The sequence below is a fragment of the Lactuca virosa genome, chromosome 5, assembly GCF_052849685.1.
Source record: "Lactuca virosa cultivar CGN04683 chromosome 5, Lactuca_virosa_CGN04683_v6, whole genome shotgun sequence".
Taxonomy (NCBI): domain Eukaryota; kingdom Viridiplantae; phylum Streptophyta; class Magnoliopsida; order Asterales; family Asteraceae; genus Lactuca; species Lactuca virosa.
Genome location: NC_136430.1, coordinates 179,912,367 through 179,925,125, shown reverse-complemented (window position 1 = coordinate 179,925,125; position 12,759 = coordinate 179,912,367). Strand labels below are relative to the sequence as shown.

Below are 12,759 nucleotides of genomic sequence, written 5' to 3'. Positions count from 1 at the left end.
GGAGACCTGGACGGTTCTCCCCTACTTAGATTCAACTAAATCCGCTCGGCACACGAAAACTGAAGGATTCCCAATCCTCATTACGTTCCAATCTTCATTACGTTCCACGGCGAACTCAAAATCCTAACAGTCCTTCCACTAGCTGGCTCACCACCAGAGTCGGGACCAAACCATAGTCCTTCCCGTACATGCTCATCCTCATTCTACAAAGCAGCTATTCCCACAATCAAGGCATAACCAACAATTCTCCTTCCCATAAGCTTCTCAGATTCTCCAAGACTCTCACCGATTCGAGTATGGATCCTGTGCTTCCAGTAGTACGGACCCAATACTACCATCCACACCTATCCAAACATTCCTCAGCAATCCTCTCGAATCCTCTAAGTCGCTTACTTCACCTGTATACTAAATGTCTGGTAAACAGCGACACGATCTCTACCGCAACACCTCCTAGGCTCCCCCTAGGTTCCCAACTTCACCGAACTGCCCCACTAAGCTCACTGGAGCATATCCTAGGCTTTCCTAGGTTCCCAACCTCACCCTGCCCTCAGCTGCTGAAAGATTTCCATTAATGTCAACTAGCTACCTCATAAATATAGCCACATGTAGCAGAGATCAGATAATCCTTCAAGTAAAGGACTCATCCCTAGAACGGTTGGACTCATACAAGAGATGCGCAATAGGGTCAAGTCCATCACTCTGAGATTATCCATTCTGTGCTACATGTGACTTAGCATATTCACTTAATAGCTAACCCACATTAATAAGAGTCCTACAAAGCACAAAGCAAGCAACATTCAGGTAATCGGTAAATCTAACCAGCATACACTAGAAAAGACAGTTTATCCACACATTCAATCCGCAAGCAGGTAACACCTATCGCTATCCTCATCCTAGGCTTACCCTAGGGTAGTCTCCGACCCATGAACTATCATAAAACATTCGGCCCACATACCACCACTCATGCTGTCCACATCCATCCATCCTTGTTGTCGGTTGCCTTATGCATGCAAATTGTACACAGAACAGGAAACGAGCCAAACAATTTATTCTAAGGCTATAAGATCCTAACCGTATACAATTTTCAAACATACACTTAGCAGTTATCAATACCAAAAGTCATTCTTAAACTAGCATGGCATCCAGTATTCCAAGGCTACAAGCGTCACATATCAGGCCAATCTATTGCTGACTACTCAGCACTAGCATGCAAGTCTACCAGCTCATACAACATATAAAGGCATATCTTCTAGCCCTAACTAGCATAGGATACACAGATTCATAATCAAGTCATTACAGATAACAAATGTGGGTATTCTGGGGAAACTTACTTGAGCTCGGCTGATTGCATGCACCACACCATTTCTTTTCTTAGAAAACTTTTCCTTGAAAACATCTTTCTTTTAAAACTTTACAGATCCTCAGTTTCAGTTCAGACACACCCTAAAATATGTCCAAATCCCTCAAACCAAGGCTCTGATACCACCTTGTAACGACCCAAAAATCAAGGGTAAAAAAATTCATTTTTAGTATAATCAAATACTGATATCGTTTATTTCAAACATTTCGATTCATCATTAAGTATAACATTTATTAGAGTTCATCCCAAAATCATTCATTGCGGAAATCTTAGGTGTGTGCGCTGCAATCCTTCCGAGCCCTTCTTTTTCGACCGAAGAAACCTGAAACCAAAACTGTAAACCGTAAGCACAAAGCTTAGTGAGTTTCCCAGAGCATACCCCACACACAATTCACATAACACATATCACATATCATATTAGCTATACAAGCTATCTCTAATACATATCATATATCCATTAGCTATAAAGTTATCTCTACCGCATACCACATATCAATTAGCTACAAAAGCTACTTCTACCACATAATACAGATCAATTAGCTATAAAAGCTACCTCTACCACATATCACATATCAATCAGCTATAAAGCTATCCCTACCATTAGCCACAAAGGTTATCTCTACTGTTAGCCCCAAAGGCTATCTCTACCGTTAGCCCCAAAGGCTATCTCTACCGTTAGCCCCAAAGGCTATCTCTACCGTTAGCCACAAAGGCTATCTCTACCATTAGCTGTAAAAGCTATCTCTACCACGTATCACTGCAGAAATATGTCACACACATCTACACAACAAGTATACCAACTATCATAAAATGGGTCGGCCCTGGTGCCTTAGACCCATTGGTATGGTGAGAAGACTCACCTCGCACTACAGAAGCTTCCCGCATGAATTCCTTAGCTGCTGCCCTGCCAGCTTCCCAAGCTACCACTACCAATCAGTATACCCAATTAGCAATTGGGTCCCATACCATAATCCTTAATCCATGAATGGGGTAAATGACCATTCTACCCCTGGCCCAATACGATCCAAACCTAGGCCCAATCCCAAAACCAAAAGACCAACACTAAGTAGGCTTTCCAAGCCCACTAGTGGCCCACTAATGGCCCAATTTGCTCAATTGGGCCCAATCCCTCTAATGGGCCTTACCCTAAGCCCAATCATATTCTTGGCATAAATTATCTGACTTCTGATACCCACTGAGGCCTAAAGACCCAAAGTATGGCCCAAACCATGGCCCAATGGCAGAAGGCCCAACTGGCAGAGTACGTGGGGCGTACATCCACGTACTGACTAAGTGGTGCGTACGCTGGGCGTACCTTCACGTACGCTCAGCATAAACCCCATGTTAAGTCCATTTCTAGTTAAGTGCTTAATACTTCACTTCAGCAGCTAAAATCACAGATCCTGGTCCTTTTCCACGTCTTAATCCATAAAGTCACTGACTTGGTGACTTATTTGGCACAAACACGCCCAAACTCCAAAAATGATGTTCTACTTTCATGAAAAGGGTTAGAACTCTTGCATGAACCCATTAAGATATTTAATATGGAGACTTTACTGCTTATGGGACCCTTTTAGCTCTGAGGGTGGCAACCGTAAGCTCACAAACAAGATTTCACCATAAAGGTCCATTCTTGGGACCAAACTGACTCCAAAACCAAACTACACTTGACCTAAGCCACTACAAGAAAAACGCGATTTTGCTAGGGAAGGTCGCTATGGAACGTATTTTCGTTGTTAATCTGCAATGGATCGTGCTATGGAATATCGTTCCATAGCAATGTTGCTACCACATTGTCTACAGATTTTATTTCTGGTAGCGAGAATGGGACTTGATAGGGAAAATGCTAACGACTCCATATCCGTTGGTATTATGATACCGATAGTTCTATGGAACAAAAATTTGTCGCAATTTTCCAACGACATTTGTTACGAAATCACTTTCCGTTGTACTGCTGCTATGGAATTCATTATCGTGGTTACTATGCAACGAAGTTTGTGACGGAAACCAATTCCGTAGTTGAATTGCTATGGAAGTACCATTCATAGGTATTTGCTAGGGGATTCTGCTATGGAATATGATTTCGTTTGCCTGTTTTGCTATGGAACAAAACGCGTAGCTAATTTGTGATGGCATTTGTTGGGATGTTGTATACTTAATTAATCTTCTTATACTATGGATGAATTATTATTATGATCAATGGAATTTGTAAGATATGGTTTGAATGAAATGTTTTTGAATTGGTAATATGTGTCATAAACTAATGGCTAAAAAATGTAAAAATGAATTATAAAGTAGATTTTTATGGCAAGCGGACTCGAACTTAAGCTTATGCTAGAAAAGGGCGCTGTTAAGCCAGTTGTGCTAATCAAGTTGTGTATAGTTTCTTGAAAACATAGTATATAATGAATAATTAACAACGAATTCATTACAAACTTAGTTTTAATTACATTAACCGAGCATGTTAAAGTATATAATCTATGTAGATTATTTTCCTTAATAATGAATTAATTACAAACTTATTTTTAATTACATTAACTATACTTCATCACAAAAATAACATAGGTTTTACGTATACTTCATCCTACTCAAACAACATAGCAAGCAAAAATGACTACAATGCCCTTTTAACAGAATGATGTAAACACAAAACCAAAATAAAATTATAGTAGTACTATACAACTTCATATACAATACAATAAGAACACTAATATTCAATGTCCAATCTATTATCAACCATTAATATTTTTAAGAAATATACAAAACCTACCATACTCTACATACCAACGACAAACCGTGCAATATCTTTGTCGATCCTCATCCTCTTCATGGCCTATTGCAAATGCACCTTTAACAGAATGACCTGGGTCTTCACATTGGAATGTGTTGTTATTCGTTGTAAGTCTATGAACAACATCAACAGCCCGCAACAACTCTTTGGCACTATCAACAACACACGTATACTCCCCGTCATCCGGAACTGCCTAGCCAAAATAAGCATCAAGTAATTGTAAACCTAAACATTAAAATATCCATCAATTAATCCAATGTATCCTTTTCAATACAACAGTAAATATTATAAAACACAACACAACTAAATACTAACCCCAAACTACAAACATGCCTTAATTAACTATATACATAATTTAATTTACATATATACCATATATACATACCTTCATCACATTGATGAGGCCCTCTTGAAATGTAGATCATTCCAAGAAAATAAATTGCCTCAAGATGATCTTCATTTGCTGCTTGTCCCAACAAAGACAATCCTAAATCAAAATTGCCATAATAAAAGCACTCATCCTGTTGACAGAATAACAATATCAATATATAACATCAATAACACAAAATATTAATAAATGGTATAAATTACATATAATTAATGAAAATACACATACAATTCCTTGTCTGAACATGGCTTCAATGGTATTATGCAATGCACATGTGCGTATAAATGAATCAACATTCTGATTTTTGGGACCCATTCCTTCAATCATGTCAATGCATGATGTTCTGAACACTTGAGGATCACCCCCACTTCATACATCTATTTTGAACTTAAAAAATTTAAATACACAGTAAATAACAAATAAATAAAGTTGTATTTCATCAAAATAGACATTGGAGTAGTTGATTTCAATTCCTTTTTAAAAATAAGCATAACTATGAAAAACAGTGTAACAGGGTATGGAAAAAAACTTACTTCATGATGATCTGGTCGCGAGGAGTACATGAGTGTCTATTATCGGAGAAAATTGATTTTGAGAACGATTACCCTTCAACGATTTGGGGGTTTTAGTGTTTGTATGGAGATTTATCGTCCGGAAAAGTTGAGAAGTTCTGAATGGTTGAAGAACTGATAACGTCGGTGTGATGTTAGAGGTATGATGGCGCCTTAACGCTTTAGAGTGCAAAAAGACCAAAGTGCCCTTGAAATCATTCCAAATATGTGAATATTAAGGATATTTGTGTCAAAACACATTATTCAAATATTATAACCTTTTATAGGTAACAGTGGAATTTTGATTGTTGAAATGGAAAAGACAAAAATAACATATATATCATAATCTATAATGTAATTCATTAGTGTATATATATATATATATATATATATATATATATATATATATATATATATATATATATATATATATATATATATAAGCACAAAAGAGTTAGCAATAGGAACTTTTTGGGCATTAAGATTTTTGACACATTTTTTAGGTAACTTTGACACTTTTGGCCTTTGGAAACAATACTTTTACATTTTGGTAAAAAAAACATAAAAAAACTTTAGATTTTTGCCACAATTTTTTAGCCACTTTGACAATTTTAGTCCTTATTGTAAAAAATTATACATTTGGCACAATATACACGAAAAACATTTAGGTTTTTTCCACAATTCTTTAGTCACTTTCATACTCTAGGGCTTTACAGTCAATAGTTTTACATTTCGACATAAAAAACACAAAAAAACATCCTGGGGCGAAGCCTGAGCTTTCTTCCTAGTTTACATTTATGTATTGATATTAAACCAAATTACAAATTAACTTCATCTGAAAAAAAAACATTAAACCCAAAAACATCTAGTCATTATCTTCTTCCTCCTCTTCTTCTTCATTACTCGATGTACTATACTCATAACTACCCTCGCTGTCAGGAATACCATCATCATCGTCCTCATGAATTTCACCTTCTTCATCAATATTATTTTCATTATCTGAACCGTTGCTTGACATTTCGTGATCATCATAATTGTCTGTATCGGCTGCACTTTGTATAATGATTTCATTTGATTCAACTTCATCTTCTTGTAAAGCAACGTCTTTCTGAGGATGATTTTCATCGGTCCAACCACGAGGTTTAACTTTAAATATAGCCCACCAGTCCGAGTTGTTTGTTTTCGAACTTGGGTAAGCAATGTAACACACTTGAATGGCTTGCATGGCTAAAACAAATGGATCGAACTTCTTGTATTTTCTTTTGACGTTTATCTCGACCAAGTTATATTGTTTGTGAACCTTAACTCCTATGTTAGGTGTTGGATCATACCAATCACATTTAAACAAAACCGTGGTTTTAATTGGGTAACCAGGGTACTCGACTTCTAAAATTTCCTCTACCTTACCATAATAATCACCTCCTTGGCTACTAACACACAATCCGCTATTGGTTGTTGATTTTTTCAGACTATGAGCTTATGTGTGAAACTTGTAACATTGACAAAGTATACACTATATAATTTCACTTTTTTGAATGGCATTTTGGAAAGGTCAGATATATACTTGTTGTTTATCGGGATCTTACGTGCCTATATGAAAAATGGTAAAACACTTAATTAGAGTTAATTATAACCATAACAAAAAATAATAAATTTTAAAAAATACAAAAATAACACCCACATAGTTTTGAAACCATACTGCAAAGTTCTTCTCAACTTCAGTTGCAAGGACCTGTTCATCCATATCCCCCATAAGTTCATTCAAATTTCTTCAAATATTATGTATCACCAGTTGAATAACATTTTGAAGTTACTATGAATGTAATAAAAAAAATCATGCATGTTAATGTTATTAATTCATAGCAATTACACAACAAATGATTATTATAATTAAAAGTGATGCATATGTTACGTACCTGATGTAATGCTTGATCTTATCTTCGTTAAGGAGTATGTAAGATTGGGCAGCATGCACTTCCTCATCGGACATCATTCTATTCGTGAATCTTCCATAATGACGCCCATGATATGAAAATATATCTAACATGTCGTTAGCATCTGCTTGCTCATCTCCTCCTCCATCATCATTTCGAGGCAACTTTCTATTACGTGTGGGGACACTAGTCTCGAAATAATGAGAGAAAAATATAGATGCTTCACGTAGCAAGTACGCGTTAACAACGGACCCTTCCACTCGAGCTTTATTTTTCACATCTTTTTTCAACTGATTTAGATACCTATAGTGAAGATTATTTAAATCAGCTTACAAAAATAGCAACATACATTATGATGTACCATACAAACCTTTCAAATGGATACATCCACCGATATTGGACAGGACCGGCTATCTTCGCTTCATATGGCAAATGTACTGGTAAATGTTCCATGGAGTTAAAAATACCAGGGACAAAGATGGTCTCTAATATACATAGTATTATTGGGATCTCGGTTTCAATCCTTTCCATGTCTTTTGTTGTGATTGATGTTGCTGTTAATGTTTCGAAGAAAATACTCAACTCTGTTAATGCTTCCCACACTTTTTTGGCAACATCTCACGAAATGAAATTGGCATCAATCTTTGCATAAAAACATGACAATCGTGGCTTTTCATTCTGAACAGTCTACACCCTGTTAAATCAACACACCTCCCCAAATTAGAAACATAACCATTGGGGAAACGCAATTTCTCCAGCTATTGGCATATGGCTTTCTTTTGATTCTTGTCCAGAGTGTAGTATGCTCTTTCATTATCTTCAACTCCTTTTCTCTTCCTACAATAGAGCCTCAGATCTCTTCTGGCTGCTACATTGTCCTTCGTCTTCCCTTTGACATCCATTACAGTGTAAAAAAGTTTTCAAATACATTTTTCACAATATGCATAACATCAAAATTATGTCTAATGAGGTTTGTTTTCCAATATGGTAAATCCCAAAATATGCTTTTCTTTTTCCAACCATGATCGCCACATCTTTTGTTTACATCATCAACATTTAGTTCAGTCACTTTTACCAAACCTAATTGTTCAATCTCCCTTAAAGTTTGTTCACCATTCTTACTTGGAGGAGGACCTTCTATCACTTCACGATTCTTCTTAAACTTACTTTTATCCTTTCTATATGGGTGATTTACCTGTACAAATCTTCTATAGCAGTCAAACCATGAAATCTTATTGCCATTCTTTAGTCTAAAAGCTTGTGTATGTTTCCCACAATGATGACATGCTAGCTTACCTGCTGTAGACCATCCGGACAACATTGCATATGCTAGAAAATCGCTTATTGTCCACATCAAAGCTGCTCTTAGATGGAAATTTTGTTTTAAAGATATACCATATGTTACTACGCCTTCTACCCATAATTGCTCCAACTCTGCAACAATTGGTTGCAAAAATACATCTATTTTATGCTTAGGGTTTGACGGTCCTGGCACAAGTGCGGTCAAAAACATGTAAGGCTCTTTCATGCACATAGAAGGTGGCAAGTTATAAGGTGTTATAATAATAGGTCAAGATGTATATTGTTTTCCAAATGCTCCATGTGGTGCAAACCCATCTGTATTTAGGCCTAATCTTACATTACGTACTTCTGCTGCAAATGAAGGATGACTTTTATCAAAGTGCTTCCAAGCTTCTGAATCGGATGGATGACACATTACTCCAGCATCATGTCCATGATTCTCGGAGTGCCATCGCATGGAAGTGGTTGTGGCTTGTGAAGCAGACAGTCTCTTCAACCTTGGAGTCAAAGGAAAGTAATGCATTTTCTTGCATGATACGCGAGAACATTTGGCCAAATTTTTTGACCGTTTGTACCTATCTGCATTACAGAATTTGCACCGATAAAGATCTTTGTCTTGCCTCCAATATATCATACATCCAGACCTGCATTAGTCAATCATATCCATAAGAAAACGTAGTGCTTGTATTAACTTTTTTCTCTCGTATAAACTACCTACCATATTATTCTCCTCCGGTAACACATCATTTATCAACTGCCAGATAGCGTCATAACTTTGTTCAGGTATGCGATACTCTGATTTTATATTCAATAGTCTAGCTACACCAGATAGTTGTGTTACTTTTTTACATCCAGACCACAATTCTTTATCGGCTGCATCTAGCATATCAAAGAAATTTTTATCTAATGCATTTGGCTCCTCTTCAGGATCACTATTATTTAAATGTGGAGCCATTGCATCTATGACTATTTCTCTATAAGAACATGCACCTTCATGACTAAAATTTGTGTTTGAATCATCCACCCCTAAAAACGTATTGTTATCATCAATTGATGTTTCAACATGTTTATCCCAACACCAATATTCCTCAACAAAACCAAACTTGTACAAATGATGCTTAACAGTATCAATTTATGTATATGATATGTTACGACATTTTATGCATGGGCATTTGATTTTATCTTCGTCCATGAACCTATGTTGACTGGTAGCAAAATCTGTAAATTTTTTCACTTCTTGTACGAAAACAAGCGATATACAACTACTACTATCTTTTCTTTCATACATCCATTTTCTACTTGGATTGTTCATTGTCTTAAATTCGTAAAGTATAAATTTAAATAACACAATATTAATTGAATGTTCATTAATGTTGATTTGAATTCATATATGACATTTGAAGTAAATGTATAGATACCATACAAACATCGCAAATGTACCTTAACAACGACCCGTTTCACAAAGCTAATGACCGAATGCAGAACAAATCTTCAAAGTTTTCTAATTTGAATGGTTGAATAACTTTTATTATTGGATAAAGGAATAGAATATTAGTAGAATGGTTTAATTGAGATCGACACTTGCAGAACACATATTCAAACAAAGTGTATATCGATTAGGGTACCTTTGACAACCCTTGATTTCAATGTGTTGGATGGATACTAGGTCGTATTATTGGGTCGATATTATTCAATACCAGGTAAAAACCCATGTAGTATACGGGTAATTATAAATTTAAATAACATTCATAATAAATATAGATATAGATCTACTTAAAATATAAATTCTATATATACAGTTTTTTCCTTAATAATGACTTGATTAAACACTTTTTTTTTATTTCCATAGCAAAAATGGCGCCTTCACTTTAGAGATTGCAAATAGACCAAAGAGCCCTTGAAATCTATCGAACTAGGTCACAAAAAACTTTTGGTTAGTAAAATGAAAAAGACAAAAATAAGATGCATATCAAAACTAACATATATATATTAACATTTAATAAAGTTATAAGTATGTATTCCCATTACACTAAAATAAACATACAATATGCATCACTAATTGTGTGAATCAAACAATAATCATATATATAACTACTCGAAACTAATGTCAAACATCCTAGCAAACTTAACAAAACATGCATCCCACAAACAATTTTCACAATTCATCAACCAACTGTACTGATACATAAAATTTGTTCCATAACTGCTCACAGAAGGATGCTTTGCACAACTTCTATGTAAGCCATGGAATTTTATTTGCTTTGATCTCCTTACCGAGTGGTTTTGAACCTTGTTACATGTATGCCTTAGATTCCAACTTCTTCTAGTATTAATGTAGGCCTTATTAAACATGATCAGAGCTTCTTGCTTCCTTTCAATGCCTTCGGCCACCAACATCATTCCCAGAACGAAGATCACATCCAACTGCCCCTGATCGGCTGCATCTTGAAGCAACTGTTTCCCTGCTATTTCTTCCCCTATCGTAAAATACTTTTCCTGACATACAATAAGTAATCATACAATTTTAAAAATACAAATATAGAAAACTAATTGAATTCGCAATTATCCGATTGCTTAAAAAAAGAGTATCATTCCATCGTTGAAGAGTACGTGTGGGTTGTTCAACTTTCTGCATTTGCTTATGACTTCATATTGTTGAATACTTAATGGACGAAACCTTAATCGATTTGTGTCTATGATTTTATATATTGCAACCGATGTTACAGAATCCCTAAATAGTTTGCAACTATAATTCACAAATCAACAAAAGTAATCTATTAAACACTAAATGAAATATGTATATAAGTATAATATAAGTAATGCACATCATACTTACACTAACTGGCACTTAAAAGCATCGATTGGTGAATTTGCTCCAACCGTAGTTAGTATTTTTTCGATCAAGTGTGACGGCAAAACAGTAATTCTTGTTCCTTGTTGTCTTGTTTGCATTCTTTCTGATGAACAAATCGTTGCCATTATGTTGAACTGTGTCGAGTGTGATTCAAATTATATAACAACAACGATTTTAGGGATTATTGATCAGCGTGCCGGAATTTTGATTGTTGGGAATTGAATGTAGATGATCAATCGCCGATAAACTAAAACGACGGGATAAATCTGACTACAAATTATGGCGCCTAAGTGTTTAGACTATGAATTGACATAATTGCCCTTTAACGTACAAAGGTTACTACGTAAATGGTTAGGGTATTTTTGTCAATACCTACGAGCATTTTTGTAAATAAATTGACATTCTAAATTTAAAAAGATGAAGTTAAATAAAATTATTGATTAAATTCAGAGAGACGAATTAAATTAAAATTATTGACATAAGTAGGATTCGAACCTGCGACTTCGGGTAGGAAGAAAGACGCGTTTGCGAGCATAACTAAATTAACTTCCGTTTCTTCTATTTGAAAAACCATAATATTATGTTCATTAATATTGCAGCCCATATGTCATCCACATACACCATAAGCCACTACCATGTTGATCAATGACCCATATGTCATCCATATGTCATCCATGGACACCATAAGCCACTACCATGTTGACCAATCATCCATATGCTATCCATGGACACCATATGCCATTAACATGTTGACCAATGGCCCATATGTCATCCATATACACCATAAGCCACTACCATGTTGACCAATGACCCATACGTCATCCATATGTCATCCATGGACACCATAAGCCACTACCATGTTAACAAATGGCCCATATGGTATCCATATACACCATAAGCCACTACCATGTTGACCAATGACCCATACGTCATCCGTATGTCATCCATGGACACCATAAGCCACTACCATGTTGACCAATGGCCCATATGTCATCCATATACACCATAAGCCACTACCATGTTGACCAATGCCCCATATGTCATCCATGGACACCATAAGCCACTACCATGTTGACCAATGGCCCATATGTAATCCATATACACCATAAGCCACTACCATGTTGACCAATGACCCATATGTCATCCATATGTAATCCATGGACACCATAAGCCACTACCATGTTGACTAATCATCCATATGTCATCCATGGACACCATAAGCCATTACCATGTTAACCAATGGCCCATTTGTCATCCATATACACCATAAGCCATTACCATGTTAACCAATGACACATACGTTATTCATATGTCATCCATGGACACCATAAGCCACTACCATTTTGACCAATGGCCCATATGTCATCCATATACACCATAAGCCACTACCATGTTGACCAATGACCCATATGTCATCCATGGACACCATAAGCCACTACCATGTTGACTAGTCATCCATATGTCATCCATGGACAGCATAAGCCAGTACCATGTTGACCAATGGCCCATATGTCATCCATATAAACCATAAGCCACTACCATGTTGACCAATGACCCATATGTCATCCATATGTCATCC

The 12,759-nt window shown here is 36.0% G+C and overlaps 1 protein-coding gene across 1 annotated transcript; it reads right to left on the bottom strand.

Annotated features, from left to right (window-relative positions):
- Positions 1–5,955: 5,955 nt before the first annotated feature.
- On the bottom strand, positions 5,956–11,305 carry LOC145112081 (uncharacterized). Its single transcript, XM_079048297.1, has 11 exons — positions 11,163–11,305; positions 10,937–11,072; positions 10,745–10,822; positions 9,019–9,428; positions 8,638–8,970; positions 8,321–8,458; positions 7,930–8,232; positions 7,007–7,327; positions 6,790–6,859; positions 6,655–6,680; positions 5,956–6,559 (listed from the first exon to the last, which is right to left on the bottom strand). Exons 1-11 carry the CDS (start codon positions 11,303–11,305, stop codon positions 5,956–5,958), a joined length of 2,562 nt encoding a protein of 853 aa, XP_078904423.1.
- Positions 11,306–12,759: the final 1,454 nt, after the last annotated feature.

Coding starts and splice junctions, on each gene's coding strand:
- LOC145112081 (XM_079048297.1), bottom strand. CDS start 11,305: ATGGCAACGATTTGTTCATCAGAAAGAATGCAAACAAGACAACAAGGA. Junction 11,073..11,162: donor GCTTTTAAGTGCCAGTTAGT/GTAAGTATGATG, acceptor TGTGAATTATAG/TTGCAAACTATTTAGGGATT. Junction 9,429..10,744: donor CCGATCAGGGGCAGTTGGAT/GTGATCTTCGTT, acceptor CATTTGTACAAG/TTTGGTTTTGTTGAGGAATA.